Below are 11,604 nucleotides of genomic sequence, written 5' to 3'. Positions count from 1 at the left end.
ACACGGAGTAGAGGCAGGTGCTGGTTTTATTTGGGACCCGATTTTGGAAGCAGCGAGTCTGGAGTCCTCCTGGCTCAGCGCTCAGCCGGCCCCGTTGGTCCCCGTGCACACTGGCACCTTTCACCCCAAGTTGCAGGTCTGGGCCATAGTTCCCACGCTGAGCTCTGGTCTGAGTCTGAAGAGTTCCCCACTCTTCATCTGAGGAGGCTGTTGCATGAGCTCTGGCTACTCCTGTCTCCTGCCGGGAGAGGCCCTTCCCTCAGGGCCTCTGTGTCCAGCAGGGCTGTGGTGATCTCCCCTCCCCTTTAGGGCCTGGGTGTGAGGATGCCAGGCCGAGGGCTAAGGCGGTTTCCTGGCCTCCTTTCTCAGCAGGGAGCTGGCCACGGCCAGGGCCCCGCCCTGCACAAACCGCACAAAGTTGTCCCCGGCCAGCGGCCCCACAGCGTACAGGCCCTCCTGCTGTGTGCTCTGGTAGGTGAAGGGCTCCACGTCGATGGGGTTCCTCTTGGCGCTCAGAGGCTGGTCAGGGTCCACGGCGAGGTGAGCGCCTGCCCCAGGGAGGAAGGAGAGGTCGGGATGGGAGCCAATGAGGACCAGCACCAGCGAGAGGCCGAAGACCTTCTGGAGGCCCTGGGGGTCCTGGAACAGCGCCTGGCGGTCCTCCTTGAAGAGCAGTAGCTGGTGCTCGGGGAGGCTGCGGTAGCCCTCGTAGGGGCTGGGCGACAGGATGGACTGCTCCCGCATCATCTGGTGCACCTTGTGGTACTCGGGGTACAGCATCTTGGGCAGCTGGTTGAAGACCAGGCCCGGGTCGTCCACAGGCCGGCGGAAGGCGTGGATCACGGGGATGTTGTAGTGGCGCGCGTAGAGCACCGCGTCAGCCGCCGACAGCCCAGCGCCGATGATGAGGACGGGGTCCGAATCTGGGGTCACTGTGCCTGCCCTGGTGGCCACCTCCAGGGCCGACAGCTCATGGTGGACAAAGGGCAGGGTCTCCCCGGGGATGCCCAGCCGGGCCGGACTGTCCGACGTGCCTGTGGCCAGGACCACGTTGTGGGCGCACAGGGAGAAGGGCTGCTGGCTCTGGTCCTCGGCGGTCAGGAAGCCGCTCACCTGGAAGAGGGGGCTGGGGTCTTGGGCCCCAGAACCACTGGGCTCGGGGATTCCCCACTCCACAGCCGTGACCACGGCGCCGGACACAAAGCTCTGGCCCAGGCCCTTCTTGTTCACGTAGTCCCTGTAGTAGTGAGCGATGTCCCCGGCTGTGGCACGGCTGTTACGGAGACCTCTGGGGGGAAGGACACGGAAGGGTGAGTGACAGAGAGGGGACTGGGGTCGGGGCTCGATCAGGTGGGACAGGGCTGGCATCAGGCCCTGGAGCCGACTACGGCTGTGCCACCCACCAGCCTTAAGACTTGGCCAAGTGGCTTAGTCTCTCTGGAGCCTCAGTCTCCTCTGCTGTAAAATGGGGCCGATAGAGCATCTTATTAGGGTGGGGCTGAGTGTGGCCTCTCAAGGCAGATGGCCTGGGTCTGTCCCCTGACCCTGCCACTGGTTAGCTACTCCTCAAACTCTCTGCCTCAGTTTCCTCATTGTAAAATGAGGGTGCCAATGGTGACAGCACCCATTTCGTGCCATTGCTGAGAGGGTTACATGATGATACAAACGAAGAGCTTAGAAGAGAACCTGCCAGGCAGTAAGTGCCATATGAGGGTCGGCCACTATTAATTCCTCGAAGGACTAAGTAATACCATACACACGTGTAGTAGGGTTCCATTTTTATAAATTTCAGAAACAGCCAAAACTAATCTGTGGAGTTACAGGTCAACACAGTGGTTGCCTCTGGGGGGTGGGGGTGGGTCTGAGGGGGTTCTGAGGAGATGGGACTTATTTCTTGAGTACGGGTGGCTGAATGCAAGTGTGTCCACTGAGAAATTCCGTCCCCCTGTACACATGTGGGTTGTGGACGTTTCTATACGTGGCTATATTTCAGTTAACAAGTTGACTTAAAAAATGACGCATGTAAAGCACTTGGCATAGTCCCCAGCAGGGACTATTGATTATTATCACCATCACCATCATCATCACTGTCACCACCTCCGCTGGGGCAATGGCCGCAGGCCAGTGTGGCTGGTGTTGAGCGGTGGCTCCTCTCAGCTCCTCCCTGCTTCTACCTGCGAGCCCTCCGGGGAGTCACTTTCCCCGGCTGTGGACTTGCTGTTAGAGATGAACTCACTCAGCAGGAGTCCTGAGCGACAGCCAACACATCCCCCAAGGCCACTCCGGCAGCCCACCTCTTAGTCCGCTACCAGAACTGGAATCTGGGATCTGTACCTGGGGTTTCTTACTCCTTCCTCTGGTCTAAAGCACTGTCCCAAGGCGATGTTACTTGGGTGTTACTTACAGGACTGGCACATTCACAGGAAGGAAAGCTTCATGGCCCGTCAGTAGCTTAGGAATGGGGCGGCCCTGAGGGCAGGGAGGCATCTGCCTGCTTTTCTGGCTCAGCCATCTAAGCACAAGGCCCTGCATGTAGGAACAGTCAATGGAGATGCTTCCACTCCCTGGGAACATCATGTGGCCACGTAAAAGGGTGGCTGCAGCTACTGTGATCGCCACATGAGGTGCTATCACATGATGTTAAATTTTGAAAGTGGGATGTGAAAGGCCATGCCTACAAGTGAAATCTAAGTTCCTGTCTAACTGTGTGTTAGGTGTTTTCCTACCAGATGGATCCCGGAAGGCTGGGTGCCTGCTGGGTGGGAGTGCTGTGTGCCCTGTCACAGCCCCTGAGGGCGGAGGGAAGCGGGCAGCCACCACACAGCGGGGGATCCTCTGCCTGGACCGCTGGGCAGCTCTGCGGCTCACGCCCCAGGATGAGCAGGGGCGGGAATGCATTTACTCAGTGATTTAACTTTCTCCAGGGCGGTCAGAGTGTGCAGTCTGGGCTTTAGGAGAGGAAACATGATGGGAGGAAAATACGCCGAGATGTGGCAGCAATGGATAGAAGTGTGGGGTTGGGCGACTTGTCGTTCCTTTCTCAGTTTTCAGTTTTCTGTAGTGTGGTTGCAAGAGCATTAAAAAAATAATATATATATGTGTGTGTATATATATAAAAGCCTAAGCAACCGAATGACCAAACAACTGGTCGACCGGTCAATATGATGCGCACTGACCACCAGGAGGCAGACACTCAACACAGGAGCTGCCCCCTCGTGATCAGTGCACTCCCACAGCCAACCTCCCGTGGTCTCACCCTCACGCCCTCACCCCCTGCCGGCCGGCCCTGAACGGCCCTGATTGCCGGCCAGGCCAAGGGACACCACCGGTGCATGAATTCGTGCACCGGGCCTCTAGTAATAAATAAAGGAGTGCATCCTTTTAGCTGACCTAGAAGGAAGGAGATTGTTCCAGGCCAGGCTCAGAATTGTGGGAGGGGCCGTAGGGAGGCCTGAGGACTGGGGAGGGTGGTGGCAAGGGAGGCTGTCTCCTTGGAGACTGGGATGCTATAGGAAGGCCAAGTCAGGGGGTCATGGGAGAGGGGAGAGAGCACTGGACAAGGAGGCCTGGGGTGAACCCAGCGCTGCAGATGGCTGCCTGTGTGGACCTGCACAGGTCCCTTCCCACTGGAGCCTCGGTCTCCCCACCCAAACCCCCAGAGTAAGAGGAAGGCAGCCTAGATGATCCTTGGACCCCCTTTACCTCAGGCTCCTGGGCTAATGTGGGGGGCGGGCCTGGGTCTCCCTGCCCACACGGGCTCCCAGGGCTGCCTCACCTGCGCTTCCTGCGCATCCAGTCCTTGACCTCCAGGTCCGGGAGCCCCATCCACTGGCCTTGGCTCAGGGTCACCATGGAGCCTTCAATGGACTGTGTGGAAAAGGGTCCCTTGGTTCAGGCCTCTGCTAGCCCCCATCCCACTTGGGGTGGAGGACATGGGGCCTGAGCTCACTGGGAGGGGGAAGTGGGAGAGGAGGAGGAGAAGGGGAGGGAGGGGGTTGGAGGAGGGGGAAGCTAGTAGGAAAGCTGGGAAATGGGACAGTCCTAACCCTGACTTAGGGAGGGAGTCTCCGCAAGACTTCCTGTAGATTCGGCCCAAATCGCCTTGCACCCCTCCGGGTCCACTTACATGCCAGGCTCCCCCAGGCAGGTTCCGGCCCAGGACCACGTGGGGGATGGCTCGCTCCTTCTGGAGCTTCCAGGTGAGGACGGACTCCGTGTTTCCCCCAAAGTCTGTGTCTGGGCGCAGGAGGGCATCAAAGAGCAGGGCCACGGGGCTCTGGCAGCGGCCTTCGAGGCCTTCGGACAGGTAATCCAGGTCCTGGGAGGGAGGGGCACAGGTCAGGGGCCACCGAGGAAGGCCCCGGCTCTGCATTCCCGCCCTAGTGTCGGGGTGGCCGGGGAAGCTGGGAAATGCTGCCTCTCAATGGTATGGTACGGGGTCTACGCGTCCTGCAGCTGCCCTTTGCCTCTTTAGCTTTGCCGAATCCAGTGTCTCTCAGATGTACGTGAGTGGGAACAGTTTCTCTGCGTGTTATACTGAGGAACCAGTGTCCTGTTTTGAGAAAGAGTCTTGAAAAACGCTGGTCTAGACCAAGCGTCGGCTTACTCCCTCATCCACCAGCACGAGGGTGGCCGGTGGCGTGGTTGGTGACCTGGAGGACGGGTGCTGCCTGAAGTGGGGGTGGGGGGGGTAATGTGTGGCCTCCAGGAAGGCAAGGAGCCAGGAGGGGCTCTGTCAGCCCCACGGGGCAGGAGGCAGGAGAACTGGGGAACCTGGGGCGGGTTTCTCAGCCCTGCACTCCCGGCATTGGGGCTGGGTGATGCTTTACAGTGGGCGCTGCGCTGTGGTTGCGGGATGTTTAACGGCATCCCTGGCCTCCGGCCCCTAAGCCAGGAGTAGCATCCCTCCAGTTGCGACAACTGGCATTGTCTACAGGTATTGCCAAGCGTCCCCTGGGGCGCAAAATCGCCCCGTTTAGGAGCAGTGGTGAGGGGCGGTGAGAAGCTCATGTGGCATCTGTAGGTCTCCAAGGACAGCCCTGGCTTCTCTTTCACTGCTTCCGCGGCTGATTCTGTGGCCTCTCACGTTCCGGGTTCGGGCTTGTGACTAACAAATCCATGCTCTGGTGTTTGCCCTGGGAAAGCTGGGGTGTGCCTCCCCCGCCGAGCTCTGGCCCACCTGGTCCAGGATGGAGACCCCCGGCGCCTCAGAGAGCTTCCTCTGCAGCAGGGGATGTGGGTGGACGGCATCGGGCTTCACGTAGGGGGTGTAGCCGGAGAGCAGGTAGGACAAGCAGATGCCGGAGGGACCATTGCCTGGGGAGAGAGGGATGGGAGGTCACCGCTGCCGAGGGCTTCCTCTTGATCTGACTTGTTCACTGAATTACGCTTCATTCATAAAAATAAAACATTTATTAAGCCCTTAGCATGTGCCAGGCACCGTGCACACTGACTACCAGTAACAAAGTAATAACAACTGTTGAGAGCCTACTAGGTGCCGATAGCAGTGCTGTTAGGAGCAGTACTACTTCAGCGACAATAAAGGTGTAATAGCCGCTGACATTTATTCAGTGCTTACTGTGTGCCAAGCTTTGTGTTAAGGGGTTTTAATAATAAAATAATAATAAACTGACAGATGCTGCTGCTGTACCAAGCCCCTGAAGTGCCTGCATCATTCCACTGAGCTCTCCCAATGACTGTAGCGAGGTACATGCTACTCTTTCCCTCCTTTTATACTGAAGGAAGCTGGGGCACAGACAGGTTAATTAACTTGCCTGTGGCCACACAGCAACACCACCCAGAGTCTGCGATAACTAAGAACTAGTCCTGTCTGTTGGTCAGATGACAAGTGAGATATTATGGTACAGACTGCTGTAGGCTCAGGGGTTGCGGGGGTGAGCCTCCTGCCCCCAAGTCTGAATGAATCTCACAGCTTATCTGTGGAATTTCTTGGGCAATTACCTCAAGACATCGCTTCTATTCTTATCTTCCCCATTTTCTTTATCTTGCTCTATTCAGAATAGTACCCAGATGTAGAACACCATGAAAGGACGAACAGCTTGGAATTGCTGATGCTCCGCTGTTTTGACTTACAAAAAGGAACACATTTCATGTGATTCAACCTGACGTTTGCATGGCGGAGGGGCCCTCTGTCCTCCATTCTTGCAGACCCGAGGACAGGACTACATGCTTCGGCTGTGCACCCCCTCACTCAGCACCCAGCCTGGTGCCAGGTATGGGAGAGCACAGACTGAGGACCCAGCCCCCACCCCTCGCTGCCCTTGCCTTGCAGGTTCCTAGAAGGATTGCATGGAATGATGCTGCATGAATTGTAAGCATAGCCCAGCCGGCGTGGCTCAGCGGTTGAGCGTCGACCTCTGAGCCAGGAGATCGTGGTTCAGTTCCCCGTCAGGGCATATGCTTGGGTTGTGGGCTCAGTCACCAGTGTGGGGCATGCGGGAGGCAGCTGATCAGTGATTCTCTCTCATTATTGATGTTTCTATCTCTCTCTCCCTCTCCCTTTCCCTTCCTCTCTGAAATCAATAAAGATATATATATATATAGTTGTAAGCAAAGCACTGGGCACAGAGTGAATGCTCAGTGGCCAATTTGTAAGACAACAATAAGTGAATAAATACATAAATAAATAAATAAAAGCCGGGTCTGGCCCTGCCTGGCTCCTGACCGCTGACACTGGAGGCACCTGGAGAGCTCTGTCCAGGGCAACACTCACCGATAATGATGACCTTGAGGGGCTCTGAGCTGCTGGCACCCAGGGGGTCCTTCCTCCAGTTGCTCATGGCTGCAGCTGACGGGGGGCTTGGCGCTGGCAGCTGACCTGGAGGCACAGGGAAGGAGGGGCCGTTGGGTGAGTGTTGGGTGTCATGTGGTCCCTTCCCACCTGGAGTGTAGGGTGTCCTCCTGTGGCCCTCAGGGTCGAGTCCAAAGTCCTCCCAGGGGATATAAACACGCCAGACTCTCTCCCTTTTGGCTCCCTCACACCTGCTCCATTCCAGCCAGGCCCTTTCCCCTCCCCCAATTCTTCAGGGTCACCTCTGCCCCTCTGAGCCTCAACCCACTCTCCCCACCTCACCAATGGGGCAGCAGCAATACCCGAAGCCTATTATTCACCTTCCACGAGGCCCCCTCTGCCCAGCCCGGAGGGCCAGCCCGCACAGCGCTCCCGTGTGGGCCATAGCGCCAGCCTGCCATCCAGCTGCAGGTCTTGGGTGTAGGCTGCTGGACTTTGGAGCCATTACGTGGCCCTAGCAAGGCACTGCCTCGCTGGTGACCCTGGCCCATTTCTGGACTTCCCTGGGTCTGTTGGCTCATCTATAAAACGGGCTGTTAGGGACACAGTGAGGTCATGTCTGGACGCTCCTGCTTGCAGAACACCTGCCACTAGGGAAAGACCTGAGCTCATTGCCTACCCTAGGGGCTGGCCTGGAGGTGGGGGAACTTGGGAAGCCTAGAGTAATTTGGTTTGGGGGAAATGCCTATAAACCTGAACATTTCTGGAGCATCAGCGCCCCCTGCTGGCCATAGACGAAAATCAGTCAATGGGACCCAAACCCAGTTCTTAGGGCTGTATGTAGGTGCTGGAGAGTCCAGACCCACTTCACATCCAGTAACCCCTCTAACAGGCCCCGCCTTACCCGCTGTCCAGCAGCCCTGCCATCCTGAGGCCACAAAGCAATGTCCAGGTGAGTGTGTGAGGAACGGGTGGGCGTTTAGCACTTGCTATCTACTGGGTGTTTAGCAGACTTTTCTCAAGTCCTCCTCACACTGCCCGGATGCAGGAAGTACTGTGAAGGCTACCATCCCGTGTAACAGGTGTGTAAACAAGGGCGTAGAGAGGCCGCACAAGCTTCTCAGTGTCTTGCAGCAGCATGTTAAACCAGGGCTAACTGGGGCCCAGGCTTTGCCGGTGACCAGGCCTGTCCCCAGGTATGACCCAGGGCTCCTGGCCTCAGCTGGGGCCTCGGGCCGGGGACAGCCACCCTCTCCTGTCGGGGTGAGCCTCCTGGACCCCAGCATCTCCCTGGGGAGACAAAAGGTAGCACCCAGCTGACACTGGGGTGCATGGTCCCCATGCCTGGTTCCCTGTGTGCCTGAGGAGAGGATTTGGGGTGCATCACTGCCACTCATAACAACAACAGGCTACCATTTCTGTACGTCTACGGAGTGGCTTGGTGCCAAGTATGTTCTAAACACTGTGTCCATTAATTAATTTAATCCTTATTTAACTGGGCTTTATAAGTACTCTTACAACCACTCCCATATTACAGACGGGGAAACTGAGGCCCAGCAAGCTTCTCACAGCCTGTACGGTGAGAGGAGCTCTGCCCTGGCTCGCACGGGCCAGCTGGATGGAGCCCAGGCCACCTCTTTGCAGAGTGCAGGGTGACCGGGCTGGCAGCTCCTGCTGAGGCCCTTCCCGGCCGAAAGTGCAGCCCGAGCACCGTCCCTGCTCCCCCCACTGCCCTGTCCCCGCTCCCCCCACTGCCCTGTCCCCGCTCCCCCCACTGCCCTGTCCCCGCTCCCCCCACTGCTCTGTCCCCGCTCCCCCCACTGCCCTGTCCCCGCTCCCCCCACTGCTCTGTCCCCACTCCCCCACTGCCCTGTCCCCGCTCCCCCCACTGCCCTGTCCCCGCTCCCCCCACTGCCCTGTCCCCGCTCCCCCCACTGCCCTGTCCCCGCTCCCCCCACTGCCCTGTCCCCGCTCCCCCCACTGCTCTGTCCCCGCTCCCCCCACTGCCCTGTTCCCATGCTGGTGCTGGGAGGGAGCCAGGGGCCACGTTCCCAGCTGGACGGCAGGTTTCCCAGTGCCCACCTCGGCCTGGAGAAAGGGCTGCAGCTCGCAGAGCTCCTCCCCTCACCCTCCTGGTGCCGTCAAACAGCCCTGGGCAGGGCTCCTGGTCTCCACTGTCCCCGGAGTACAGCGGAGCGGCCACCTGTGTCGCCCTTGCTAAATGCTCCGAGCTTTAGCTCCTTCAATCCGCACAGTAACTGCTTTGCAGATGAGAAAACGGGGGCTTGGGGAGGTGAGGCTCTGCCCCCGAGGTCCCAGAGCCTGTGGGTGATGGAGCTAGAGTTTGATCCCCAAAGGCTGAGACCACCTAGACACCCCGTGTCCCCCCAAATGAGAATGCGAACCTGCTCCGAGCCCCCTGGCACGCCCACGCAGGCCACCCCTCCCCGCCTTTGTCTCTGAGTCCTCCCAGCACCAGTGAGGAGCTGAGGACCCCTATCACCCGTCACAGAGGCACAGGCGCCCCGTTACCACCAGGGCTTTGGACTCCAACGCCAGTGCTCACTCGCAGAAGCTTCTGGAGGTCATGCACATGAGGTCACCGCCCAGGGCCGACCGGAGGGGCCATTTCCTGTGCAGCGAAGGGACGGCCCAGAGACCTGAGCAGCTTGGAGTTCCCATAGCCTCAGAGGCAGGCACACGGCCAGCGCACAGCAGTGCATCTGCGAGTTTTCCTGTTTCCATTCTTTTCACGCTTCTTAGCTTGGGAGCCAAGGCAGGCCGTGTTTAATGTTAACTTTTTGTTTCAGTCCCTCTGGTTGAAGAGGGCAGATGTCATCTAAAAACAGTTAACATTGCCCTGGGCGGTTTGGCTCAGTGGACAGAGTGTCGGCCTGCGGACCAAAGGGTCCCAGGTTGGATTCCGGTCAAGGGCACGTGCCCGGGTTGTAGGCTCCTGGGCCCTGGTCGGGGCTCATGCAGGAGGCAACCAATTGATGTGTTGCTCTCACATCGATGTTTCCCTCTGTCTTTCCCTCTCTCTTCTACTCTCCCTAAAAATCAATGGGAAAATATCCTCAGGTGAGGAGTAACAAAAAATAAACAAATGAAGATTTAAGAAGTTAACATTAAAAACGGATTCAAAATCACCAGCGCAGATAAGCATAAGCAAAATGGAAATCCATGCACTTCCAAAGAGTGTGTCCGGTAGTTTGCTGCACTGGTACTTCGGAGGTCACGGACCTCAAGCTGCTCCGAGTCCCTGGGACACCCGCGTGGCTGCGTGGATTGAGTGCCTCTGGTGGCCTGGGCTCCCGACACTTGGACCCCACAGCCACTTCTCCAGGTGGGGTTTCCTAACCAGAGGGAGCTCGGAGGTCAGGAGGAAGCAGGTGGCTTGCCGAGGTCGCCCAGGGATGTCTGAGACCAGGCCCACACGCACAAATCCAGCCCCTGTCACCTGTCAGTGCCACCAAGGAGGTGACATGAGCTGTGGCCGGGGAGGATGAAGAGGCGCTCTGTTGCCGAGCCTCCCCGACCTGGAGCCCCGAGAGCTCTGAGGTCCCCAGACTTCCTGATCTCAGCACCTCCCTCGCCCTCCCCAAGAAGCCAAGGCCCTGGAACACGGCGCTGTGCTCGGGCACCGGGGGGGTGGGATGGGGGGATGCTGCCCCACTTGAACAGGAGAGGCGGGACCTCAGGGGCAGCACCCAGTCTGGCTTCAAAACCCAGTGGCCCGGAGACACTGGGCAGCATGCCTGGAGTTGGCCACACCTCTCTCTCTCCTGCCAAGAGCAGCATCACATGGGCAGGGTGAGCTCCGACCGCGGGCAGCAGGGCAGTTGTCCTGCTGAGGCTGCCAGGCACCTGGAGGTGGGCATGGCCAGGAGGAGGAACCTGGCGGTGGGGGGAGAAGCATGCCGGCTGGGAAGCCAGGGTGGGCCTCCTCTCAGGACCACCTGGGGGAGCGCCCTTGCCTGGCTCCAGGGCCCTCTGGCCACCCCTGCCCAGGACTTGCTACCATGTCCCACCCCCATGCCTTGCCCAGCGCACTCACCTGACCTACAGGGGACGAGGGAGACTGCTGGGCCTGGTCTGGTCGGACACTATGAGAGCCCGCGAGGGAAGACGCTCATTACCCTTTAGGGATCCAAGAGGCTGTGAAAGGCCAGGGCAAGCCAGGGTATTTCAAGAGGCGGGCGGTGGGCGGGGCCAGGAAAATCACTTTCATAAGCGTGAGTCAGCAGGGGCCCCTGGATGAATGAACTTGGCAGTCATCCTGCCTGCCCCAGGGCCAGCCTTAAAGGGGTCCCCCCCACAGGAATGTCTGTGTGTCAGAGGGACTTGCCACACAGACATTCTTGCCCCCCACCCCACTCCATCCCGGGGGCTCAGTTAGTGAATGGAGGGACCAGGGACTGCTGAATGGCCAACCTGGCCTGTCCCTTAGGGAGGAGGAGACAATCTGCCCAAAGCAGAGGCTGCACCTTTAAGTGGAGAAAGACTTCCCTTCCTTCACTCCCCCTGGCTCCATGGGGTCTCCACTCTGTCCCCCAACCCCTAAAAACACCCTCTGGCACCACGCTGCCACTTCCTGGTCAAGCTGCCTCAGTTTCCTCATCTGAAAAATGGGGTCAAGTAACAGAGTGTTCCACTTGGGGTGGGGGTGGCATTTAAAGGACCTCATCCTGGGTTACCCTGCCTAAAACATGAAGCCTGCCCCCTGGTTCTTATTTTTTTCCTTAGCACGTAGCAGTGCACACCTCCCATTTTGCTGATTCTTACTTATTTTATGGTCTCGCTCCCCAAACCAGGATGTGGTTCTGTGTGGGTAGGGAAGTGTAACTGTCTGT

At 58.5% G+C, this 11,604-nt stretch overlaps 1 protein-coding gene across 4 annotated transcripts in view; it reads right to left on the bottom strand.

Annotated features, from left to right (window-relative positions):
• The window catches only part of OSGIN1 (oxidative stress induced growth inhibitor 1), a 43,095-nt gene continuing 31,491 nt past the window's right edge, over positions 1-11,604 (bottom strand). For 3 of the 4 annotated variants that reach the window (XM_079799901.1, XM_079799900.1, XM_079799898.1), the window contains 5 exons: positions 6,734-6,838; positions 5,180-5,316; positions 4,127-4,318; positions 3,776-3,867; positions 1-1,288 (listed from right to left, as the gene is read on the bottom strand). In XM_079799901.1, coding sequence (XP_079656027.1) covers positions 340-1,288; positions 3,776-3,867; positions 4,127-4,318; positions 5,180-5,316; positions 6,734-6,800 — 1,437 coding nt within the window. In that variant the 5' untranslated portion in view covers positions 6,801-6,838 and the 3' untranslated portion in view covers positions 1-339. Of the gene's footprint in view, positions 1,289-3,775; positions 3,868-4,126; positions 4,319-5,179; positions 5,317-6,733; positions 6,839-10,808; positions 11,094-11,604 lie in introns of those variants that run through there. The other variant, XM_079799899.1, reaches the window with a different exon arrangement.

Source organism: Cnephaeus nilssonii (assembly GCF_951640355.1).
Source record: "Cnephaeus nilssonii genome assembly, chromosome: 20".
NCBI lineage: Eukaryota > Metazoa > Chordata > Mammalia > Chiroptera > Vespertilionidae > Cnephaeus > Cnephaeus nilssonii.
Note: the sequence above shows the minus strand (reverse complement) of the source record. Positions and strands in the feature narration are given on the sequence as shown.